At 56.3% G+C, this 25,996-nt stretch overlaps 1 protein-coding gene across 1 annotated transcript; it reads left to right on the forward strand.

Annotated features, from left to right (window-relative positions):
- Window positions 1-10,181: 10,181 nt before the first annotated feature.
- LOC122108110 (basic proline-rich protein-like) lies at window positions 10,182-12,262 on the forward strand (the record flags this gene model as incomplete). The annotated part of the gene is given in 3 exon segments (XM_042680082.1): window positions 10,182-10,265; window positions 10,321-10,715; window positions 10,717-12,262. Coding segments are annotated over 3 exon segments (2,025 nt in total), but the record flags the coding sequence as incomplete, so codon positions are not given.
- Window positions 12,263-25,996: the final 13,734 nt, after the last annotated feature.

A 25,996-nucleotide genomic window follows, 5' to 3' on the forward strand; every position in this document is an offset into this window, starting at 1 on the left:
TCCTACAGCCAGACTAACCATCACCCTGACCCTTGCGGCAGCCTGTCGGGAGAACGGGGTGGAGGCTCCTAGGAAGCTCTGAACAAGGTCTCTGGCACATGGCCCACCGCATGGCACTCAAGCTCCCCCCAGCCCTCCCCCGACAGCCCTCCCTACACCTAGCCCCTGAGCATTTCCAGTTCTAGGCCCTTTCCTCCCCAGAGCACATTGCTTGCTGCTCTCCTGCAGCCTGGGGCTCAGCCAGACTTACAGCCCCAGATGGAAAGTGCCAGGAGGCAGGCAGGGTCCTTGGCAGTGCCCTGCACCAGCCTGGAGCCCAGAAGAGCTCAAGAAACCATTGCCGGATGTGGTTGTGGGGGATAAGGCCTGGAGGCCATTCCCTTCCCCCTCTCCCCTATCCCTCTCCCTCTCCCTCTCCTTCTCTCCCTTCCTCCCCTTTCTTCCTCCCCTCTCTCCCTCTCTGCCCCAGAGCCAGACTGGGAAGATGTCAGTGGTAGAGACATCTCCAACAGGGGACCCACAACCACATTTAGTTCATAATGCCCCAGGCAGCCACTCTGAAGTTCCACGATCACCCAGGAGCAGGCAGGCACCACAGGCTCCCTTCCAGGTGAGCGCGGAGGCCTACTTCTTCCTTGGCTCCCTGCCCCCAGCCTGCCACATCCACTCCCTGCTGGGAACATGGTGGGGGGGAGGGTAGGGGAACAGCTCTGTTTCAGATCAGGTTAGACATTTCTTGTAAGGTCAGCAACCCCACACTCAGGTATTGAAAATGAAAGCATGCGTCCACACAAAGACTTATACAAGGTGGATGGCCAGGCCATTCAAAATCGTCCCCAATGGAAAGAGCTGGGGCTGTACCCACCCGAAGACAGACGTGGGGAAGGACTACAGCTGGAGAAAGAAAAAGACACCGGGGCTGCATAAAAGCAGGAGGGGTCTTCAAAACACTGGAGGCGCCATCACAAAGCCAAATGCCAGAGGCCACACCCCTGCAGTTCTATTCGCTTAGAAAGTCAGGTAAAGCAAGTGATAGGTTGCAGCCTTCCAAGCTTGGGGGCGGGGGCTTGGGGGAGGGGGCATTCAACAGAAGGCTCCGGACCCTTGGGGAGACAAGTAGACAGTACATCTGCAAAACTCCCAGTGCTAAGCACTTCACATCAGTGAATTTCCCTGTGTGCCTGGTCCTCTGGTTGATGCAAGCAACCTCAGGCTGAAAACGTTAGACAAAGAAAATGAATTGCTGCCAGCCTGGCACCTAGGGGCGTTTCGTGCTTGTACCTAGCTACTCAGAAGGCTGAGCTCGGAGGATCTAAGTTTAAAGCCAGCCCAGGCAGAAAAGTCCTTGGAACTCAGTTTCCAATTAACCAGCAAAAAGCCAGGCTGGGGGCATGGCCCAAGTGGTAGAGTACCAGCCAAGCAAGCCTGCCAAGCAAGTGCTGTACTAGAAGAATCGCCTGTGTATTAGTTATGGAGACGATGCAGTATAACAAATGCTATGTAGCATTTACCTTGGACTCTGTGATGTAAGTAGTCTTTTTGTGTGTGTGGGAGGAGGAGGGGGGTGGGAATGATGGGGATGGAACCAAGGCCTTACATATGCTAGGCCTGGTCACAAAAGCGACCATTTGTGTGGCTGGGAGCAAAGGGCCAGCCTTAGGACTGTGTGCTCAGCCACACCCAGGATTCTTTCCTCATCTTCCCAAGGAGACAGGGATCCAAGCCCTAAACCAGTCAGCACTACACTAACTCCCCTGAGGCCCTCCAGTCTCTGGCTCAGTTTCCCTGCAAGTGACAAGGGACTGAGCTACATCCTCTTCCAACTGGGGCTGCTGTTTCCATGCAGACTCCAGGCAAGCAGGGGTGGGATGGGGAGGGTTCCAACTACAGGACAGGAATTCTCTGTGTCTGGACCCTAGGCCTCCGTACCAGGGCACAGGAGAGAGAATCAGAAACGGGACGGAGCGGGAGATGTGTGGAACCATCTACCAAGCCCTGCAGGAGTTCCCAGACAGCTCAAGTCTGAGAACCATTGCTCCAGGCTCTCCATTGCAATCAGTGGGAATCAGCAGGGCTGGGGAGGGGTAGCTTGGTGGTAGAATGCATTCCACAGACCCTGGGTTCCACCCTGATGCCAGGTGCCCCACTCAGAAAGACTAATTTAATTGTGCATAATGCTTTTTTAATTGACTGTTTTCAGGCAATGTGAATGTCCCGTCAGAGCCGGAACCGCTTGGCTGGGGCAAGCTGGGAGCCCAGAGCATCCCGATGCCTGACGCACCCAGGCTGGCCTAATTCCTCCCGTTCTTGCTGGGGGCCTCTCAGCCGCTGCCTTCTTTTATTTGTCTATCTCCCCCTCCTGTCTGTAGCACAACAATTCAAAATATTCCCAGCTTCCAGACAATAAACAAAGCTGCAGAGGCGAACTCCTTGACAGCTTGTGCCCACTTATGGCCTGATCAGAGACCTGCCTAATTGGACCCTGATGCCTTGGGATTGGTCTTCTGAGCCTGCACAGGCCGGGCCAAGGTCCACTCCTGGAGTCTCAGAATTCCCTCAGCTCTAGGGGACCCCAGCCATTCCCCAAGGCCACTTCCCTATGGAAACAGGCCCCGGAAGGGTAAGTGATTTGCCCTAGGACACACAGCAAAGCTGAGAAGGCTCCTCCCCGTGGAGTTTCAAGCCATTGGGGCAGATGTGTAAGCTCTGAATCTAAAATGACATCTGTTGGATTCTAAGCTCTGCCCCTTACCTGCTGGGACTTTAGACAAGGGTTCGGCCTGACACTGAGCCTCAGCTCCCCTATGAGGGAGGCACTAACTAGAGCCCTGACCAAGGTCAATGTGAAGCTCAGGGCCTCCCAAGGCGACTGCCTGCAAATATTAGTATCCTTCTGATGATTTCTGCCAAGATGACCAAAACAGCCAGAAAGTGGAAGACCAGAAAGGATGGTGGAACAGTACAATGGGCAAATGAGAAGGTCATGTCTCGGACACCTCACCTGGGCCAGGGTCCCATCTTGGAGGATGGGAGGGGAAAGAAATAGTTACCAAGCAGATCCCAGAGGTGTCCTGGAAGCGAAGAGGAGCTGATGGCTTCTAGGTGCCACTGGCACCGGGGTGGCGTGGACTGCCCTGAGAGAACAAGGACTTGGCCTCCGGGCAGGCACCTGTCTCTGGCTTCGATGTTACCAGCAGCTTTTCAGCTATTGTTGCCCACCTGAAAGGCTCAGGCTCTGCACCACCCTGACTGCATGCATGTGGGGTCCTCTGCACACCACTGCTGGAAAGTTGGGGATGACATCAGACCGTCTGAAACACCCCAAGGAGACCTCTGCAGCCAAGACAAGGGCGGGAGGTGTCCAGCTCTGGAGATAAGGTGCCTGACCTTTGTCACTTAGTGTGGGCTCTTGTGTGAAGGGAGGTGGAATGGCTCCCAGCATTACTCTATTTTTCCTCATGGCCAAGTACATTGAGAAAGAAAAACAAAAACAAAAACAGCTGGGCTCTGGTGGTTCACTTGGTAATTGTGAGATCTGAGGATCACAGTTCAAAGCCAGCCCAGGCAGAAAGTCTGTGAGGCTCTTATCTCCAATTAACCACCAGTAAATTGGGACTGGCTCTGTGCTTGAAAGTGGTAGAGCACGAGCCTTGAGCAAAAAAAAAAAAACAACAAAACTCAGGGACAGGGCACAGTCCCCGAGTTCAAGTCCCACCACCGACAAAAAAAGAAAAGCCACAACAACAACAACAAACCTTTTCTGATCTTCAGTTTGCCTATGCCTTTTGTTTTTTTATTTTTTGTTTGGGTTCGGTCGTGGGGCTTGAACTCTGGGCCTGGGCGCTGTCCCTCAGCTCTTCAGCTCAAGGCTAGTGCTCTACCACTTGAGCCACAGCGCCACTTCCAGCTTTTTTTCTTTTTGCTTATGTGGTGCTGGGGAATCGAACCCAGGGCCTCATGCATGCAAGGCAAGCACTCTACCACTGAGCCACCTTCCCAAGCACTGAACCACCTTCCCAGCCCTGCCTATGCCTTTTGTGTGAGCCAAATTTCTCAGGTCTGGAGCATAACTCTACAGTCTACCTGGCTGTGGCCAGGCCTGATTGTGACAGGAAGTCTGTATGCATGACCTTCATAGTTTATCACCCCTGCTCTGTGTCCCTGGGTTCACTGCAGGGCCTTCCACACAAGTTCTGGGACCCTGGGACCCTGGGATGGGACCAAGTCTGATTTCCTGGAAAGCACAGAGGAGATCTATTCAAGTTTAGACCCTGCTCTGACTTGCTGTGTGACCCTGGGTAAATTACTGGGCCTTTCAGGGCCTGATTTTCCCCCTATCACTGGAGACTTCCACAAATGAGACATTTTCAGGTAGAGGGAAGTTTTTCTCTTTTTGGTCAGAAGGTATGTCAGCAAGCTATGCTTTTGTCTTCAATATCAATTACTACTTGTTAATTTCTCTTATTCCTTCCTTCCTTCTTTCCTTCCTTCCCCTTTCCCTCCCTCCCTCCCTCCCTTCCTCCCTCCCTCTCTCCTCTCTCTCTTTGTTAGTGATGGAGATGCAGCTCAGGGCCTCTCACTTGCTCAATATAAGCACTCTATCTCAGACAACCCCCATCCTCACCTACTTTTTTTTTTTTTTAACAAAGGTGCCCCCCAAACAGAGCCACCAAGCAATTGCACCCCGCTAAGCTGGCTGGCTTTCATTGTCTTCACTTTTAAGACTCCATCTATTTATGGAAAGGATCGTGGACTTCTATTTATAGCTGTAATGGAAGTTTTACTTTTTTAGCAAACCATGTGCAAGTTGTGGAAAACTGAGTGTGTCTGGAAGAAAATTAAATGAGAATTTAGGAGGAGTATTAGTTTCCTGACAAACTGGGAGGCATCAAATAACAGTGACTTATCCCCTCCCAGGGTGCTGTGGGCTGCAAGGCCTAAGTCAAGGCCCTGGCGCCCTCCAAGGCTCTGGCCAGTCCTTCCTGTGTCTCCCTTCCAGCACTTTGGCTCACAGCAGGACCCCTCCTCCCTGCCTCCAGCCTCAGGTGGCATCTTCCCGTGTGTCTCTGTCATCACCTGTCCAAACTCAGTACCTCTCTCCATCCATATTTCCCTCCTATCAGGCCCCCAGTCCTGCTGGGTTCGGGCCCACCCAGAACCCGTCACCTGAACTCCATTACAGCTTCCAATAGGCTATTTCCAAATTAAGTTGCCAGCACAGGTGGCGGGAGAGATGTCAGCATATCTTTCGGGGTCTGACGCTCTTCACATAGCTACATGAAGAGTCCCCCCTGGAAGACCTGACAGAAGTGTGGGCGCTGTGCTCAGATGAGTCCTTTGGGAAGGATGCCGGGGGCCAGGCGGTCCCTCAGTGCTGTCCAGGTGGCGAGGACTACGGGCACCACTCGGGCAGTGCTGGCATTTCCCTCTGAGCTGTGGCTCCTTGGGATTGACAGACTTGGCTCCATGGAGTTCCAGGAGAACTGGGAGATGGGAGTGAAAGTTTGGAGGGGTGGGACCGCAGATTCCACTATCAGCGGCCCTTTTGCTTCAACAATGTAGTAACAGCAGGAAATAGACTGCCTGATCAAATGCACCGAAATAATTTCTATGGCTGTGGCTGGCACACGCAGACCCAGGGCTCCATCCCTGCACTGTGAAGGAGGGGGCTAAATGCATTTCTTTCCTTCTCCTCCTCCTTGTCCTCCTTCATCTCCTTCTCTTCCCTCTCATGGTGATGATGATGATGATGATCATCATCATCATCATCATTCTCCAGTGCTGGAGATGAAATACCTCAGGCATGCTGAGCAATCTATAGACTCAGGATCCTTAAAGTATTTTCAAAATTAAAATTTAAAAATACTAGTTTAGAATCTGGGAGTATATAGCTCCATGGTAGAATATCTTCCCAGCAAGCCTAAGGGCCTGGGTATTTCATTCCCAGCAATGAAAAATTAATTCATATATATATCTCACTAATTTATACATGTGACCTGGGTTTGATCTCTTAACACCAGAAATAAATAAATAAAATTTAGAAACAGAAGCACATGTATTGTCAAAAATCTGAACTCTGTGGAATTACCTAGGGGGTTTATTCAGCTCATATTCCATGAATCACTGTGGATTTAGCTATTCTAGCACCAAGTGGACCACCAACCTCACCCCTCAGACCTCAAGAACAATTTGGTTGCCAGCAGTGGTGGCACACACCTGTAAACCCAACGGTTTCAGGAGGCTGAGACAGGAGCATCTCAAGTTTGAAGCCATCTTGGGCTACATAGCAAGGCTTTTTTTTTTTTAAAAAAAGCTTGTCACTATACGCTGAGGTCCATGGGAGAGGAGGAGGGAGGAGCATGCACTGCCGTGGATTCTCGAGCCCTGGCTGGGGTGAGATGACCCCTCCTAACCAGCAGACACTCAGGGAGCTCTGTGCGTCAGCTGGTTTGTCTTTATAAAACACACCTGAGCAGGTGGAGGCCTGCTGTTTAGAAGGGAAGAAGGAAATATGGATGGCTGGAGAGCGGGAGCAGGCAGGCAGGCAGGCAGGGAAAGGCGACTGGCAGCAGGAATGCCCCAAGCACTTCAGGGGCCAGCCTCATTCTTAGCTCTTTATTTGCTTTCAAGTCACTTGATCCTCACAATTGCTCAACGAGGCAGGTAGGTGAGATTAGCTTCCAGGCCTTGCCAACAGGAAATAAAGCCACCACCCTCGTGACAGAACCTGGGCAGGAGTGGACACAAGCAAGATTGGACCCCTGCCCACCTGGGTCTAGCTGGCAAGGCCAGGGTGCCTGTCTACAGGAACATGGCCTTAGAGTGTGACCCAGGGTTGGCACAGCCTACTGCAAGGTCCTTTTCTTTGAACTGCTGTCTCTATTTCTGCTCCTCTCTGGATCCTGAACAACCCTAGGGTGTGGTCAGCTCCAAACTCAGCGCCCGCCACCATGGGACACGGAGACACTCTTACAAAGGGTGGGCCCAAGACTCTAAATCCTGACATAGGCCAGGCTGGCGACTCCCCAGCCTCATGCCGCCATTTGGGGAAAATCCACCTAACCATGTCTCTCCTCTAAGCGATCATCAGTAGTTCCCTATTGTCTTCCAAATGATGGAATCCCTCAAGTTCTCTACAATCTCCTGTAGCTGGACTGCCCAGCACCCACTGCAAACCTTCCCACCAGCCCAGGAAAGGATTCGATTCCCTGCAGGGTTCATGTCATTGCCACATCTACCCCCAAGCGCATGGCTCATCCTTACAGGAGGCTGAGCTCTGTCAACCAGTCTAGCCTGGGTGCATTTTGCTTGACTGCTCCTGGTCTGGTCCTCCCTATACCTCTACATCAGCACCTCCACACCCGATGTGGGATGGAGGGAGGCCAGTGGGCTGAGCCTCAAGACTGGCCCTCCAGATGCATCAGAGTGACCTTGAGAAGCTGGAGCCCTCTGTCTCCACACCCAAACATCCCACCAGGACACTGAACGCCAGCCTTCAGGCCTATGCATTCCATCTCATCCACCCGCACACGGCCAAAGGAAGTGTGCCCGTACTGACAGGAAAGGGCAGCAAGCTTGAAGCTGGGCACCAGTGGCTCATGCCCGTGATCATCACAGCAAGCTTGAAGCTGGGCACCAGTGGCTCATGCCCATAATCATCACAGCAACTCAAGAGGCCAAGATCTGAAGATCATCTAAAGTAGCCCAGGCAGGAAAATTTGGGAGTCTCTTGTCTCCAATTAACCACACAAAAAGCTGGAAGTAGAGCTGTGGCTCAAGTGGTAGAGCACCAGCTTTGGGCACCAAAGCTCAGGGACAGCACCCAGGCCCTGAGTTCAAGCTTCTCCTGAAGTCTCCTCCACTCTCCAAGTACCATCCAGTCCCACCTGCTGTCTGCCCTCTTACTGCCTCTCTCAGTCCCATCCTACCTGGATACCCAGGATATTTGACCAGTCCTGCCCCTGCAGGTTTTCTACTTATAGAGAATTTGGGGTGAGAAGAGCCAAGATATCTAACTCATTCCTTCTCTGTGGTTCTCCACTTCCCCACCTGTAAAATGAGGTTGGAGAGCAGCTGCTTCTAGAGTGTGCTGGGAGGATTAAAGAAAGGTACAAGTGTCAGGTGGATTTCTGCCATCTCAGTTGTAGTGGACAGACACACGCAAGGTGGCTCACACCCGTAACCCTAGCTACTCAGCAGGTGGAGAGTCACATTTCTGGTTTGAAAGGTGGGGGATTCTGGAGACTCATCAATAATTAACCAGCAAAAAGTCTGAAATGGGAGTGGAGGTGTGGCTCAAGTAGTGGAGAACTGTGCCTATAAGTGCCCAGGTATGTGCATGTTCAGGTGCGTGTGTGCGTGTGTGTGTGTGTGTGTGTGTGTGTGTGTAGCTGAATAAGAGTATAGGGGTCAGAGTTCAAAAATGAAAGAAAGCAATACTCTACATTTGAACAACCCAATTAATAAAATAAAATAAATTTTCCCAAGAGTCAGTGTTGGAGGAAATACATGGGAGACCTAAAGTTCCTTTTTTGGGAAGGGTAATGAAGAGGTGAATTCAAGTGGCTTATTTGCAAGTATAAAAATAAAACAATATGTCATGTGCCAGTGGCTCACACCTGTAATCCTAGTTCGGGAGGCTGAGATCTGAGGATCGTGGTTTGAAGCCAGCCCAGGCAGAAAAGTTCCCATAAGACTCTTCAATTAACTACTCAAAAATGGGAAGTGGAGCTGTGGCTCAAAGTGGCAGAGCGCTAGTCTTGAGCAAAAAGAGCTCATGGACAGTGCCCAGGCCCTGAGTTCAAGCTACACTACTGACAAAGAAATAAAATAAAATAAAACAATGAGACAGCACTAGTGCCTCACACATGTAATCCTAGCTCAGGAGGCTGAGACCTGAGGATTGTATTAGAAGCCAGCCTGGGCAGGAAAGTCCTCTAACCACTAAAATGGTGGAAATGGAGCCATGGCTCAATTGGTAGACAGCTCTAGCCTTGAGCACAAAAGCTCAGGGTCCAGCCCTAGGACTGACACAAACAATAAAGTAAATAAGTGAAACAATGAAACCTTTTAAAATTGTTTTGAGGAGGGTAGAGTTACAGAGTAAAAGGTTGATCAGGATACATTGTATACATGTGTGGAAATGCCACAATGAAACAACTGAGCTTAAAAAGCCAATCTTTTAAATAGATTCTAAGTTGAAAGGGTTTAAGATGAATGTGGCAATCAAGCACTCAATGTGCACTTTTATTAGATTCTGGTTTCAGAGATGGAAGAAAGGAAGAGGCAAGGAGGCTGAGCAGCCCAAGGATGTGTAAACATTTGGAGGGTAATTTGAATATGGATTGGGTATTAGGGAAAGATTTTAATTTAATTTTCCCTGGTAATAATGGTAATGTATTTATATAGAGGAACATCCTTGCTCTTAGGAGACATATAATCAATATTTAGGAGTAGGAGTCATGAAGTCTGCAAGTTAGCTTTAAACAAAGTGGTGTGTGGTGTGTGTGTGTGGGGGGGGGAGTGAGCCAAAACATTGAGAGGCTGAACCTGAGTCACATATGTGAATGCTGCACACACACGCACCACACAGATCTGAGCAACGAGAATGCAGACTCTGAAGTCCTGACTGTGGCCTGGGCCCAGCCAGACCCGTCCCCCTGTGCTCCCCTGCGCGGCCAGGTCCCCGACCCCCTCCACACCAGGCCCGCACGCCTGTGTGCGCTCCCACGCACGCGCATGCACGCGCCCTCACTGCCCCTGAGCTGGCAGAGCTGGGCGGCAGGTGCCATCACGAGGCAACGAGGCGCCTGTTTCCTGCTTTAGTGCTCCGTGTGGCGCTGCTCACGGGGTCTGGGCATGTGGGGGAGCGCTCTAGCCTCTGACTCCGCCGCCCCCGTCACTTCCCCGGGAGGAACATCTTTCTCAAGGCCCTCGTCAGAGTTTCTCGGCCGTCTAGGCCAGAACCCAGGCCCGGCTCTCTCACGACCGTCTGGGCGCCACAGAGCCCCGGAGTGGCTGAACCTCTAAACCAACCTCTGCCCATCTCTGGGAGGTGGAGGGACCTTTAAGAGGTGGGGGCTTGTGGAGGAAGTGAGGTCACGGGGGGCGTGCCCGGGGGGGGGGGGATGGAGCCGTCAGGGCCGCCCCACAGCTGTCTTCCACTTCCGCTTCCGGGCGCCATGTTGGTCCGCTCCCAGGCTGAGGCGCAGGCCCGCCACAGAGCCAAGGCCGGTCCGCGGAGCCGCGCTGGAGCCCGAGCCAAAGTAAACCTTTCTCTGGGTGCTTCCCCGCTCCTCGCTGTGCGCCTGTGCGCCGCAGCCGGGCTCTGGGCGCCGCGGGGGGCGTCGTCCTTCCGCGCTGGGTGACCGGCGGCGGGCCCCTGGCGCGGCCGGCCGCCCTCCCCTCCCGCCGCGTCCCCGGGCCCGGGCGCCTCCTCCCCTCCCGCGCCTCCCTCCCCTCCCCCTCCCTCCCTCCCCTCCCCTCCCCTCCCCCTCCCCCTCCCCCTCCCCTCCCCTCTCCCCTCTCCCCTCCCCTCCCCCCTCCCCTCCCCTCCCCTCCCTCCCTCCCCTCCCCTCCCCTCCCCTCCCCCTCCCCTCCCCTCCCCCTCCCCTCCCTCCCTCCCCTCCCCTCCCCTCCCCTCCCCTCCCCCCCCTTCCCCTCCCCTCCCCCTCCCCCTCCCCCCTCCCTCCCCCTCCCCCTCCCTCCCCTCCCCTCCCCCCCCTCCCCCTCCCCTCCCCTCCCCTCCCCCTCCCCTCCCCCTCCCCTCCCCCTCCCCTCCCCTCCCCTCCCCTCCCCTCCCCTCCCCTCCCCCTCCCCTCCCCCTCCCCCTCCCCTCCCCTCCCCTCCCCTCCCCTCCCCTCCCCTCCCCCTCCCCCTCCCCTCCCCCTCCCCTCCCCCTCCCCTCCCCCCCCTCCCCTCCCCCTCCCCTCCCCTCCCCCCTCCCCTCCCCTCCCCTCCCTCCCCCTCCCCTCCCCCTCCCCTCCCCTCCCCCCCTCCCCTCCCCTCCCCTCCCCCTCCCCTCCCCTCCCCTCCCCTCCCTCCCCCCTCCCCTCCCCCTCCCTCCCCGCTCCTCCCCTCCCCTCCCCCCCTCCCCTCCCCTCCCCTCCCCCTCCCTCCCCCTCCCCCTCCCCTCCCCTCCCCTCCCCCTCCCCTCCCCCCTCCCCCTCCCCCTCCCCTCCCCCTCCCCTCCCCTCCCCCTCCCCTCCCTCCCCCTCCCCTCCCCTCCCCTCCCCTCCCGGCCGCTCCCCCTCCCTCCCCCCTCCCCTCCCCTCCCCTCCCCTCCCTCCCCTCCCCGCTCCCCCTCCCCTCCCCCCCCTCCCCTCCCCTCCCCCTCCCCTCCCCTCCCCTCCCCCCTCCCCTCCCCTCCCCTCCCCTCCCCTCCCCTCCCCCTCCCCCTCCCCCACCCCTCCCCTCCCCCTCCCCTCCCTCCCCTCCCTCCCCCCTCCCCCTCCCCTCCCCTCCCCTCCCCTCCCCCCTCCCCCTCCCCTCCCCCTCCCCTCCCCCTCCCCTCCCCTCCCCCCCCTCCCCTCCCCTCCCCTCCCCTCCCCCTCCCCCTCCCCTCCCCTCCCCCTCCCTCCCCCTCCCCTCCCCTCCCCTCCCTCCCCTCCCCTCCCTCCCCCTTCCCCTCCCCTCCCCTCCCCTCCCCTCCCCCTCCCCTCCCCCTTCCCCTTCCCCTCCCCCACCCCTCCCCCTCCCCTCCCCTCCCCCTCCCCTCCCTCCCCCTCCCCTCCCCCTCCCCTCCCCTCCCCCTCCCCTCCCCTCCCTCCCCCTCCCCTCCCCTCCCCTCCCCTCCCCGCCCTCCCCCTCCCCCTCCCCTCCCCTCCCCTCCCTCCCTCCCCCCTCCCCCCCCACCCCCTCCCCCTCCCCTCCCCTTCCCTTCCCCTGCCCCCTCCCCCTCCCTCCCTCACCTCCCCCTCCCCCTCCTTCCCCCCCTCCCCCCCCTCCCCCCTCCCCTCCCTCCCCCTCCCCCCTCCCCTTCCCTGCCCCCTTCCCCTCCCCCCTCCCCTCCCCTCCCTCCCCTCCCCCCCACCCCTCCCCCCCTCCCCTCCCTCCCCCTCCCCCCACCCCCTCCCCCCTCCCCTCCCCTTCCCTTCCCCTGCCCCCTCCCCCCTCCCTCCCTCACCTCCCCCTCCCCCTCCTTCCCCCTCCCCCCCTCCCCCTCCCCTCCTCCCCCTCCCCCCCCTCCCCCCTTCCCTGCCCCCTTCCCCTCCCCCCCCTCCCTCCCCCCTCCCCCTCCCCTTCCCTGCCCCCTCCCCCCTCCCCCTCCTTCCCCCTCCCCCTCCCCCTCCTCTGCCCCTCCCCCCCTCCCCCTCCTGGCCGCCCCCCCTCCCCCTCCTTCCCCCTCCCCTTCCCCCTCCCCCCCTCCCCCCTCCCTCTGCCCCTCCCCCCTCCCCCCTCCTGGCCGCCCCCCTCCCCCTCCTTCCCCCCTCCCGCTTCCTCTCTCCCCCTCCCCTCCCCTCTCCTTCCCCTCCCCCCTCCTTCCCCCTCCCGCTTCCCCTCTCCCCCTCCCCCCTGCCCCTCCCCCCTCCCCTGCCCCTCCCCCTCCCCTGCTCCCTCCCCCTCCCCTGCTCCCCTCCCCCCTCCCCGTCCCCCTCCCCCCTCCCCGTCCCCCTCCCCCTGCTCCCTTCCCCTCCCCCTCCCCCTACTCCCTCCCCCCTTCCCCTCCCCCTCCCCCTGCTCCCTCCCCCCTCCCCTGCTCCCTCCCCCTTCCCCCTCCCTCCCCCTCCCTCTCCTCCCCCCTCCTTCCCCCTCCCCCCTCCCCTCCCCCCCTCCCTTCCCTCCCCTCCCCCTCCCCCTCCCCTGCTCCCCCTCCCCCCCTTCTCCCCTCCCTTCCTCTCCCCTTCCCTGCCCCCCCTCCCCTCCCCCCTCCCTTCCCCCTCCCCTCCCCCCCTCCCTTCCCCCTCCCTCCCCCCTCCCCCCTTCTCCCTCCCTCCCCCCTCCCCCTTCCCCCCCTCCCCTCCCCATTTCCCTCCCCCCCTCCTCTGCCCCTTCCCCCTCCCTCCCCTCTTCCCCCTCCCTCCCCCTTCTCCCTTCCCCTCCCCCTCCCCGTTCGCCCCGTGTGTTTCCTTGCGTGGCCTCCAGCTAGCACGTGCCCCTGCGCGTGGCTGTGTGTGGGCCCTGGGGCTCGAACTCAGGTCTTGGGCGCTGCTCTTGAGCTCTTCGCCCAAAGGCTGCCGTTCTTGCCACCTGAGCCACAGCTCCACGTGTGGTTTTTTGTTGGTGGTTAGTTGGTGGTAAGAGTCTCATGGACTCTTCAGCCTGGTTGGCTTCGAACCACGATCCTCCGATCTCAGCCTCCGGAGGAGCACCTTTGGGGTGGGGTATGACTCTGGGGAACAGTTTAACCTGTGTCCTGCAGGGTGCTTGGCAGCACCCTCTGGCTAAGAACCTTCCAAGGCTGCAGGCCCAGCCCAGTGTGGTAAAGCTCGAGTAGCGCATGTGAAACCCTGCGTTCCACCAGACCCCAGGACTGCAAGTTTCTCAGAACTTAGTCTGCTGAGCCTCCCTAAACATCATGGTATGGGTGCAGCATTTCTTGACTACAGCCAAGCTTGAGTTGTAACTACCTCCATCAAGCTGAGCAACCCTAGCTGGGCTTTCCTGCCTTGTTTTCCAGCAAACCATAAATAAATAAAACCATTAGAGTTGTTCACAGGCTTAACTATGAGGCCCCAGCTTCAGGGAAGCATCTGACTAGGTAAATGAGAAACATTCCCCCAACTACCCTCTTTTTGATCCAAACAAAAGGGATCCAGCTGCTCTCTGTAAGTCCCCAATAAGTTGCACTGGGTACAATCCTGGGCTCTCTTCTTGGCCTCAGCACTCTGTGGCAGGCAGGTAAGTCTTCATATACCAGTACTGGACTGTTCTAGAAACCATGAATCTCCTGAAAGTCTCAGTTCTCTCATCTGCCTTCAGAAAGCATTTGCACTGCCCCAGAGTGTTAAACCACATCAAGAACAGTGAAGTCTGCTTTCTGGGAGTAACCAGGTCTCCAGTTTGGGGCCTGGGTCAGAGTGCTCTCTTCCCCTCCCGTGGCTCAGGCTCACTGCACCCCAGCCACACACACCCTGGTCCAGAATATGAGGGTGAGGCTTCTCATGTACTCCTGGAAAGTGGTTCCCTGGCAACCTAGGGGCAGTTTCAGACTGAAATCCTGCTGTCACTCGGGAAGGCAGTGGGAGCTCAGGTTGCCTGTGATGGTCCGTTACCCTCACTGTGTGACAAATCACCGCAGAGGAAGAACTTGAAGCCACCATAATGTTTGTACTGTGGCCAGGAATTTGGGAGAGGCTTAGCTGGATATGTCTGGCTCAGGGTGAGATGGCCAAGGTCTTATGAAGTCACTGTCAAGATGTCAGCTGAGTCTGCTGTCATCAGAAGTCTTGATGGAGCCAGATGGCTTGTCCAGAGGGCTGGCCTGACTGTAGGCGAGCCGAGTCAGTTCTGCACCCGTGGCTGTCCCGTAGTGGTTGGCCTCCCTAGAGGAGTTACTCCCAGAGAGTAGGCGGAAGTGGCAGTGCCAGTGTGACTTAACCATAGGAGTCACACACCATCCTTGCCACAGAGACCCTAGTCACCGGGGAAGGGGTCACATGGCACCTGCAGGCACCTGCAGTGCACAGCAAAGCAGTCCACTGCAGTCTGTTTTGCCCCCATCCAGTCCTTAGGCTCCATCCATGGGAGCAGGCCTGGCTTTGGGGGTTGTTCAGAAAGCGCTGGAGCATCCAGTGGGTGCACAGAGCCACAGAAGCCGGAGAGACCCTTCATGCCGAGTTGAGGCACTGCACACAGCCTAGAGCCCCATCCGGGCTGCCAGTCATGGGGAGATCTGGGCTGGCAGCAGGAGAGGAGAGGGAGAGGTAGTTTATCAGCCCAGAAGCTCTCAGGGAGGGCTCATGAGGAGATGATTGTGATATCCAGAAGGCTTAGGCAGGGAGAGGACCGTATCAGGGCACAGAGTCAGGGCACACAGGGATCTTAGTCCCGTGAAGCATGCTCTGAGATACTCTTCCTCCCACCCACCCCTCCCTTCCCCCTTCCTGGCTTCTACCTGACATGCTGATCACATACACTGCCTTGTGCTGGGATCCAACTGTGGTTGAGAACCTAGCCCCTGACCCCATGGTGCTTCTAATGACAATGCTGAGTTTGGGACAGGGCTGATGATAGCCTTGAGACGGAGTGGTGGTGAAGGCAGCTCTAAGCCTGCTGATTGTGCACACACCACCATGCTGCAGTGGGTGCCATCATGCATTCTCTGTTGGACAAATGTGAAAACTGAGGCTTATTGCCCAAAGCAGTGGAGAGGCCAAAGCTAGGCAGAGCCAGAACCAAGCCTATTCCCAGGCCTCACCCCTGGACACCTGGAACCCAGACTGACTGAGGTAGCCCTCATCCTGGCTCTTGGGATGCAAAGGCCTCACTTCTGCACTGGCCAGAGAGCTCCCCAGCCCTGGTGGTAGGGGGAGGCGGTGTGGACTCACGTGTGGGTCAGCCTCTGTGCGCGAGCTCACCCAGTGACTGATTAGCGGGGCCTGCGAGTCTCCCGGGGAGGGATTTTCAGGGATTGCTTTGGAGCAAAGCGTCTCAATGCCTGACCTCTTTCCCTGGGAGGGGGCGGGGAGATGCCCAGCTTGGCATATGAGCAACCACTCAGCTTTGGGGTCCCACATCTTGGGACCCCACACAGCTCATCTGCATCCCAAGCCAGCAATGACTTCAGTCACTGTGGCCATGAGTTGCCAGAGGTGCCTTTGGCAGGCCTGGGCTGGCACTGAGGGCTTTCTGGGCATCCTTGACCTTGTTCTCTGAGACTCCATTGTGGGCTGTTTCTCTGTGTCACAGATGAGGAAACAAGCTGGCAAGGTGAAGACCGTCGCCTCAATGCATGTGCAATTCAGAATGTTCTTTCAGAACTCAGCTTGGATCTGCCACAGCCCTACCTCTGCGCAGTCACTATGCGGCTCCATCCACCATTGTCACTGGACAGCTGGACAGGACAGGCCAACCCGGGCCGAGAAAGGCTAAAACCGCTGGGGAGCCTGACCCTGGACAGGTTTACCTCTGGCATTCTGGTGACTCCACCAAAGGTAACCACTGCCTTGCTTTGGGTGTTTCTCATTCAAAGTGAATTTTTATTCTGTAACTACTATATCTACAAATAATGTATGCACAGGTGCCATGTGTGTTTTTCACATTGGTGCATTGTTTTCAGTGCAGGGCATGAACTCTAGGGCCCGTGCCCGTGCGGGCAAGCTCTGTGCCACTGTGCCTCCCCTTCACCTTCATGAAAGACGAATGCTGAATGCATTCATCTGGAACTTGCTTTTCTCTTTCTTCCCTGTATTCCTGAGGTTCATCTGTGCTGGTGCCATGTACTCTTCCAGAGAAAGGCGATGACTTGATTGTTCTTGTGTTTATTCTCACTTGTTCAGGTAATAGGATTGTTGTTTCCATATTAAGATGGGAAAACTGGGGTTCAGAGAGTTAAGGAGCTCATATTGGATCAGCCAGCCTCTGAGTGGTGGGAAAACTCCAGCTTATTCCCAGATGAAGCAGTTCTCTTGCTTCTTCATATTGACTGTGAACAAAAGGAGGAAGGGACTTCGTAGCCTGGCTGGTCCTGGGCCAGCTTGGTACACATGGCCGTCCAGGAATGGGGCTTTGCCATGGGGCTGGCTTGGGGGCGGGGGGTGGCCCTCAATCCCAAATCTACATACGACCTCTTTCTACACTAGGAGTAGGTTTAGGACACAGCATGTAGGTTACAGGGTAGACTCTGGTTCCATAAAACACCCCTTGCTAAGGGCTGTGAGTAGAAGATTCCTGAGCCAGGCTCAACCCCAAGCTTCAAATTCCTTGTTTTAATGTGGGGCTAATCATCTCACCAGTCCAGGACAAGCTGGGAACACTGTTCAGAGCACCTGAGATGCAATGATCTGAGAGGCTCAGTTTCAGTTTTGCCCAGCTAGATCCACCCAGATAGATCAGCGGATTGATTGATTCATTCTCCTGACATGCACTGGACATGTGTTTGGGGTCAGGTGCTAAAAAGGGCCCTGGAAATCCAGCCGGAGTAGGAGTCAGTAGCCAGAGGTGGCAGAGCACACAGCTTGCAACTACCGCAGCTGGGGCTCTCAGCACAGGCGAGCAATGTGGCCCTGGGGAATCCCGGCCCACCTGTCACTCTGCACCTCTTTTCTCTCCAATGAGATGGACTTGGTGTGGAGGGGTACCTGGATCCATGTGTGGCTATGGGGAGTGGGGCTGTCTTCCTTCCCCTCATCTGGACCTCACATTGGCCCCAGGCCTCAGTAAGTGGTGAGCATTGTGGAGCCCCAGAGATGCAGCTGCTGGCTGGGCTCCTGCCTGGGCCGGCCCCGTGCTGTGTGGACAGGGTCTGATTCGGGCTGTCAGCTCCCGGCCCAGACACGCAGTCCCCATCACCCGCTCCCTCTCCCTGCCTGGGGAGTGGCATCTGCTTCTCTCAGCTTCCTCGGCTGCCTGGATGGCCCACCCTCCAGAGACCGTCAAGTCTTGGTGCCTGGCACAGGCCCTGCCCGCTCTGCCGGGTTGGCTGCTGGCAAGGAGAGCCTGCTCACCCTCACGCTGCACCGGCACCAGCCTAGAGAAAAGGAAACCCAGCAAGGAAAGCCAACTCAGGACACCCTCAGAAATGACTTGGGGTGCAGACTGCGGGAGACCCCAGGGCAAGCCGCATGTGGCCCCTCTCCGGGAGCCAGAACCAGAGGGCCTGCCGGGTCCTTCCGCCCCTGCTGGGGGTCTGCTTCACAAGCCCTCCGGAGAGGCGGAACTGGGGTCTGCCCTAGATACTTGGCCAAGATTCAAGAGATTGGGGTAGTAGAGCACAAGGCCCCGAGTCCAATCCCTGCCACCAAATTAATTTTTTTTAAGGGAAAAACTTGGGAATTGGGTTAAATGGCCTGGTTATTGATCTTAGTGCTGCTGTGCAACCTTGGGCATGTTTCATGCTCTGAGCTCCAGTGTTCTCACGTACCACTCCTTTGTATGGTAGAATGGGGTGGTAGAAAGGGTGCTGTCACCCAGAGAGCCTGCCACCCAGATCCAAGGACAGCGTTTAAGGGTGGGTGTTGAGTGGTGTGTAGTGCTATGTTGGAGGAGGGCAAACCCTGGCAGCAAGAGCAGGAAGCTAGCTGGTGGTAGGCTGGTGTATCCCAGCTGGTACAGCTGGTGAGAACCTGGATAGAGTGGCAAAGGGGAAGCCAGAGCGAGGCAGGGGTAGGGAGGCAGGAACTGCCAGGTGCCAGGGAAGGGGTCAGAGGGTGGCCAGGGGTCAGGGTGAGGAGACCTGGCGGGGCGGGGTCCCCAGAGCCTCTCTCAGAGGAGAGCCGTTGAGGACCCCTGAGGAAGGCTGAGCTTGTGGGGTGAGGTGTGAGTCATCGGCATCTGTAGTGAACCTGTGTAGGCTGTTTTTCTTGTCACTGTCTCTGACTGACCGCATTCGTGGTTAGAGTAATCTCAAGACCACTTGGAAGTGTCCACAGGCTGTCTCTGGAAACACTGCTGAGCATCTGAAGAGTGTGGTGTCCCAGAGGCTGCTGACTCGTTGGTATCTACCGCAGCGCCGTGTGGCACCAGGAGTGTGATGCCAGGTGCTCTGAAACGCCTCGCCACGGGCCCAGGTGGGCAGTTAGCCTCAGTTTCACATAGAGGACTCCTGAGTTCCCAGGCCTCACGCCTGGAGGTAGAGGCGAGGATGAAACAAGCAGGCCCTAGGAAGCGGCCCAGGCCTGTGGAAACCCCACAGGGCCCTAACCACCCCCCCTCCAAGGCCGGCAGGCTCGCAGGGAGACCTCTCCCTCCCGCCAGTCATTTATCTCCAAGCAGAATCAGTGGGTGCTTCCTGCCAGCTGGGGGCTTGGTCAGGGACAGTGCCCAGGCCCAGAGTGCAAGCCCCAGGACTGGCAAAAAAAAAAAAAAAGAAGAAAGAGTATCCTCCTTTGGTTGTCTGTGTGTGAATGCCCAGAGTCCTGTATGATTTATCCTGTTCTGGTGTATTTTAGATCTAGCTTCCACCTATGAGAGAAAACAGCCATATATTCCTCTGAGTTTGGCCTACCTCACTTAACATGATTTGCTTTAGGTCCATCCCATTTCTCAGGTCCCCTTTTCTTTTTGGTGTGTACGTGCAGGTCCCGAAGCTTAAACTCAGAGCCTTTGTGCTGTCCCTCAAGGTTAGCACCCAACCACTCCAACTACAGCTCCGTGTCTGGTTATTATTTTTATTTTTTTGTGGTTAATTGGAGATAAGAGTCTCATGGATTTTCCTTCCCACACTGGCTTTGAACTTAATCCTCAGATATCAGCCTCCTAAGTATCAAGCATTACAGGTATGAGCTACTAGCACCTGGCCTTACAGTAGCTTTTTCCCCCAATCCTAAGGCTTGAACTTAGGGCCTGGGCACTATCCCTGAGCTTCTTTTGCTCAAAGCTATTGCTCTACCACTTGAGTCACAACCCCATTTTTAGCTTTTTGGTAGTTTTTATTGGAGATAAGAGTCTCACAGTCATTTTTGCCTGGGCTGGCTTTGAACCATGATCCTCAGATCTCAGCTACTCCAGGTAGGGTTACAGGCGTGGCACCCGGCTTTCAGGTCCTTTATGTATGTATGCATCTCTCTATCGCCACCATCCTCATCCCCATCATTTTGGATTTTTGGCAGTGCTGGGGTTTGAATTGGCCTTCCACTTGGTAGGCAGGTGATTTTACCACAGGATCACTCCTCTAGCTCAGTGAGTGTGTCTCGTTGTGCATGATGTTACACACCTGTTTTCTTGGTCTTGAGGGGGCTGAGGCGGGAGGAGTGTGCGTTCAAGGCCGGTCTGTGCTGCTTAAGTAAGACCTTGTTTCAAAAAAATTAAAGTAAGGGCTGGGAAGGTGGCTCAGTGGTAGAGTGCTTGTCTGGCATGCATGAAGCCCTGGGTTTGATTCCCCAGTACCACATACACAGAAAAAGCCGGAAGTGGTGCTGTGGCTCAAGTGGTAGAGTGCTAGCCTTGAGCAAAAGAAGCCCAGGGACAGTGCCCAGGCCCTGAGTTCAAGCCCCAGGACTGGCAAAATAAATAAATAAGTAAATAAGGGCATTCATAGTCATATTATACCATTAATATGTGTGCATGTGTTGGCAATTCTGGTGGTTGTTAGGGTGCGGCTGCCTTGTACCTTAGTTTACCTGGATGGAAGGTGGAGATGCCTCTAGGCTGTCTCCCCGAGACAGCACAAGGCACTGGGGAAGCACTGGGCACATCATACCAGACTGGGAAGAAACGGAGGTCATTGCGGTGATGGCTGTCTGGGTGCCTGAGGTGTTGGAACTGCTCATATTCTATTCTCTCCGTCTCCAACGAGGCCCTGCCTTCCTGGTCAGAGCACTGAGGGTTTGGTAGGACAGGCAGCGTACATAGATGAGGAGGCGCAGAGGCAGTAGCAGCTGCGATTTAGAGGCAGACCTCTGTCCCAGGCCCGGCCATGCCCAGGAGGTGGCAAGCCTGACCCCCTGAGTCCTGGGCTTGATGGCAGCGGTAATGAGGTAACATGGGTAACAGGGAAGGGCAAGTTCAAGAGGCCTCTGGGCTGGAAGTGAGCCCAGAGACAAGGCAGGGCACCTGTGGGGAAATTGCATGTCATGTGTCTGGCCTCGAGGGGCGTCAGGTCTGAGTTCTTACCCCCACCCCCAGCAGCAGGGGAGTGGCTGGGAGGGGCCACCGAAGGCTTCCAGAGGGGAGGAGCTCCTCTGAGGAGGCTTACACGTAGGCCATGGAGAGGTACCTGTGACCCTGCCCAGAAACTGGAATGAGTGATTTTTTAAAGTTCAAATCCAGTGCCGGAAACTACCCTATAGAACCAGACCTTATCGAACCAGAACCTGATAGAACCAGAACCTTATAGAACCAGACCCTAATACCAGGCTGACCGTGTGCCTGGCACTGGCTCATGCCAACACCATGGTCTCGTGAGGAAGCCATGGGACGCGCATTCCTCCTGCCTCTGCCTGCTGAGGGCAGGGATGGTGACTTGGCCAGATACGTGACTTGGCGGAGGTGTGGCCTAGCGGCAGGAGCTAGGTAAGAGCGAGCCAGGTAGCTGTAGTAGCTTCTGGGTTTCATACCATGGTGTTTGGGCTGCTGTGACAGCTGGGCCACAGCAAAGACTTGAAGGGGGATTCGGGTGGGAGCCCCATGGAGGGAAAGGCTGAGAGGTAGGAATGGGTGCAGTGGAATCTTCAGGGCCCCTGGTGTAGCAGCAGTCACGTGTTAAACAGCACCAACAAGACCTGGGATGCTGCAATCCCAGCAGAGGCCAGCCTGGGTAAGAAGTCCCCAAAGTCCCCAGTAGGAACCGAGTGTGGTGATGTACACCTGTCACCCCAGCTATACAAGAAGCATACGTAGGATGATCACTCTCTGGGCTGGCTCTGGCATAAACATAAAATCAATTCAAAAAACAACTAAAGCAAAATATGCTGGGGGCATGTCCCAGGGGGTAGAGTGCCCGTCTAGCCAGCAGAGTCCCTGAGTTCAACCTCAAACCTCACAAAAGAAAGAGTGGCATTAGCAGTTCTACTCCACGTAGCTCAGCCAAGCGCCACGCGAGGCCGTTTTTGTAGTGAAAGGCAGGTGTCATTGTCCACACCACAGAGGAGGAGACCAAGTCTCAGTTCAGGGTTTTGGGGACCAAAGGTGGCCAGAAGGTGCTAAGCTGAAAGAGAGGAAGGTCTGGGATGAGTACCCCTGCACGTAGCATGACGTTAGCTGGGAAACCTAATCGCATGTTTACCAACCTGGAGATTAAGCCAGTGCTGCCTTGGTAGAGAGGCAGGCAGGTAGCAGCAGGTCTCCCTGGTGGGGCGGGGGACCCGGCCAACATTTCTCAGGCTGGGTGTCTGTGCGTCACCATCCTGCTCCTTTAAACATCTTCACTGCATTGGGCAGCCCTGGCTGTGTCGTGGGCCCAGTTCTGGGCACTGCGTCCATCAATCATGACAGTAGCTCTCAGGCCCCAGGGGCGCCTTGGGCTGACCTCACCCCGCACGGGTGGCACTGACGCTGCTGCAGTGAAGAGGCAGGGCTGGCGTTTGCAGGGGATGGGAGAGCTGAGCTTCCCAGGTCAGCTTTCTCCTGGTGTATCTGGGAAAACTCTGCTCCAAGAGAAGCTGCAGAACGCAGCTTGAACAGTTTCTCAGGATTCTGTTAGCTGAGAGAGTGCAAAGCCAGAAACCTGCTTCCTGTCTGCCAAAAAAACCCAAAAAAGTCCTCCCAGAATAAGCTGAGCACCCATGACTCCGGCCTCCAATCCTACATATTTACAAGGTTGAAATCTGAGGATCATGGTTCGAAGCCAGCCCAGGCAGGAAAGTCTAGGAGACTCATTAACCAGCAAGAAGCCAGGGGCAGAGCTGGTGGAGTGCTAACTTTGAGCAAAAAAGCTAAGGGACAGCACCTAGCTCCGGGATGGGCACCACACAAAAAAGACAGAAGTGCAAGTGTTGGGGGTGGGGCGAGCCCCCTGTGTGGACACCGAGGGGCCTCTCACGGGAGCCTCAGGGACGGGTGACAACACTGACACTCACAGGGGCTGCCCACTCCTGAGGGGGCCCTGGCGCCCGGGGCTGGCTGTGCCGAGCAGCCTGCCCAGGTTGGGTTTAGACCCGAGCCTCTGCTGGAAGGCAGCCCCAGCCTCACGGCAGAGGCCAGGCCCCAGCCCCGCTGCGGTGTGGGAGGAGGGCCGGCCCAGAGGCAGGAAGCGGAGCTGGCCACAGCGTCCAGCACTCCACTGCCCTGGGAGGGACCCCACCTCCAGCCAGGGCCTGCCTGGGACGTCAGAGTCTGACTGCCTTGGATACATGGGGAAACTGAGGCTCAAGGACTGGTTTGCCTATCCAGAATAGGACAGAGCCCAGATTCATTTGCTATTTTAATTGTACAGACTTAGAGGCATGGTATGATAATTAAATACACATGTACATGGTATAGTGATCAAATGAGGGTAGTTAGCAACTTATGATGTCAATTTATTTGTTGACTTGTTTATTTATTTGATGGTCTTGGGCTTTAATTCTGGGCTTTGGCACTGCCCCTGTACTTCTGTGCTCAAGGCTAGAGCTCTACCACAGGAGCTACAGCTCCACTTCCAGCTTTTTTTGGTAGTTTGGTGGAGTTAAGAGTCTAGCCCTGAACCAGGATCCTCAATCTCAACCTCCCGAGTAGTTAGGATTACAGGCGTGAGCCAAGGGAACCTGGCTAATTTTTTTTTTAATTCTTCTTCTTCCGCTTCTTCTTCCTCTTCTGCTTCTGCTTTTTCTGTTTCTTCTGCTTTTTCTTCTTCTTCTTCCTCTTCCTCTGCTTCTGCTGCTGCTGCTCCTCCTCCTCCTCTTCCTCCTCTTTCTTCTTCTTCTTCTTCTTGTCAGTTGGGAGGCTTGAACTTAGGGTTTTGTTACTGTCCTTGAACTCTTTCACTCAGGGCTAGTGCTCTACCACTTTGAGCCACAGCTTCACTTCTGGTTTTCTGATGGTTCATTGCGGGTGAGTCTCACGGACTTTCCTGACTGAGCTGGGCTGGCTTTGAACTGCAATCCTCAGATCTCAGCCTCATGAGCTCTCAGCTCATGACAGGCGTGAGCCACCAGCGCCCGACTCCTACATTTATTTGTTTAGATAAACAGAAACAGTGCTCCTGTTCCTGGGACATGGTGATAATTTAGAGTGCACAGCAGAGCAGACGCATCCTTACTTAGTTGTCTTCTCTGTCCTTTCCCTATGACAGGTGAGTCTGCATCCTTCCTCCTCAGCTCCTCAGCTCCCCTCCCTTCTTCCCTCCCTCCCGCTCTCCCTTCCTATGGTCCCCTTCAAGTCTGGTGTAAAGCTCCGCTTGGGAGTCCACAGCAGATCCCCCTGTGCCTTCCCCACACATCCGACATATAGATGAGGACATGGAGGCACAGGGAGAGGGCACTAGAGCTGCCCAAGGTCACGCAGCATGGAGGTGCTGGCAGGGATGGCACCTGCCTCCTTCCCTCCTCATCCTCCAAATACCACCCCAGGGTAGCTGGCTGACACTGTTGCTCACAGACTGACTAGCTCCCTCCCTTAGCACAAGCCCCTGTGGATCTGGGGTCTTGGGAAGGGGCCGTAATGGCAGTACTAGGGATGGCTTACTGTCCTGAACTCCAGAGGTGCTGAGCATCTCTGGCAGACTGCCCCCACTGCCTAAGACCTCCTTACTTACTCTAAAGAAGACACTCCTGAGAGCTGGGTGCTCCTTTCCACCAGCACAGAGGAAGTGGCTCAAATCTCCACTGCAGGTAAATGGCAGAGGCAGAGTCCAGGCTCAGGACGTGTGGCTCTGTAGGTCACCCGTGCACCTGTGAGTCTCTCTGGCTCTCTGAGTCACAGGCAGTGGAGGCCCTCAGTTCCATCAGAACAGAGATGCGTGAGCAGCACCTCTGATTACACGGAGATCTCCACCGAGGTAGGTTGTGCCCGGCGAGGATGGGCGGCCCCACCTGGAGACAGAGGTAGTTTTCAGGCATGGACAGCAACGTGTCTTCATTTGTTCCTTTCCTTACTAGCTCTTGGCTTCGGGCTTCTGGCGTGTCAGAGGAGGGACTGACAACCTTGACTAGCTGGTAGCCCCTAGGTCAGGCAGGGCCAGCCTTCAGCCAGCGCTGCCTCCAACGCGGGCACACGGGCCCTCCACGTCACCCTGGCCTGTGATGGCACGGGGGTTGGCAGGCGAGGTTCTGGGATCCGGGTGTGCATTGCCCACACCTGCCTCTCCAGCCTGCTGGAATGTAGAACCTGAGCACACCGGGGAGACCTGAGGCAGTGGGTGAGGCCGAGCTGAGTGAGGAAGGGTCTCCCTGGGACCTGGGGGCACTGGAGTAAGCAGCCACTGTGTTCGAATCCTGGCGCTCAGCCTCCTCCCTGGGAACACTGTGTGCATCTCAGGGCCTCCGCTTCCTCGTTTGTGATGTAGCCATGCTAGTGCCGGACCCACAGTTGTGTATGGTGAGGTGAGCCCCAGCGGCGTGTGTGTGTAATCCTAAACTCAGCCTCCCGGGAGGCTGAGCATTAGAGGTTCACAATCTGTGCATCCTTGCTCTGTGATGCTGCCTGGGACCTGGCATACAGTGGGGGCTCCATAAATGCTCTGTGAACGAAAGCTTTGCTCACCCTTCAAAGCCTTCTGACGTGTCTCTTTCAAGGGAGGGACACTTGCGTGTGTCCTAAGCACCCCCAAGACTAGCAGCTCTGAAGCTGCTGCCAAGGGACCTCGGGAAGGTGGAGGCCTGTGCTCTGGGTCACACAGCATAGGACACCCAGCAGATGTAGACACCGGAGATCTTGGCTAGATGCATCTGCTGCCAAGGGGGCCTCGGGAAGGTGGAGGCCTGTGCTCTGGGCCACACAGCATAGGACACCCAGCGGGTGTAGACACTGGAGATCTTGGCTAGATGCATCTGCTGCCAAGGGGGCCTCGGGAAGGTGGAGGCCTGTGCTCTGGGTCACACAGCATAGGACACCCAGCGGGTGTAGACACCGGAGATCTTGGCTAGATGCATCTGTGAAAATCAGAACTAACTGTTCCCAACTGACAAGCAGGGGGAAAAGGAATCAGGGGCTGGGGATAAAAAACACGAGAGGAAGCCAGGATTGGTTCACCCTTGCCAACATCCACCCCTCTCCACGCAACTCCCCCCTCTTTAGCATCTGCACACAATGTACTCACTCCAGATTCCCTGGAGATATTTTCTAGAATGTTCCAGGTGTTCCTTGAGGCAGATGCTCTTCTCCTGCTAGCCTTCAGGGGTGTGGTCCTCAGGGGCCGGGTGTTCTCTGATAGATCCCTGCTCTGCTGCCCCGCAGTCCAGAAATACCAGGTTGGCCACTCTGAGTACACAGTGCTCAACTTGTGGACCAGAGTGCCCCTCTGTGCACCCATCCGGCAGGG

This window comes from Dipodomys spectabilis, unplaced genomic scaffold (genome assembly GCF_019054845.1).
Source record: "Dipodomys spectabilis isolate Male_0828 unplaced genomic scaffold, ASM1905484v1 ptg000054l, whole genome shotgun sequence".
Taxonomy (NCBI): Eukaryota; Metazoa; Chordata; class Mammalia; order Rodentia; family Heteromyidae; genus Dipodomys; species Dipodomys spectabilis.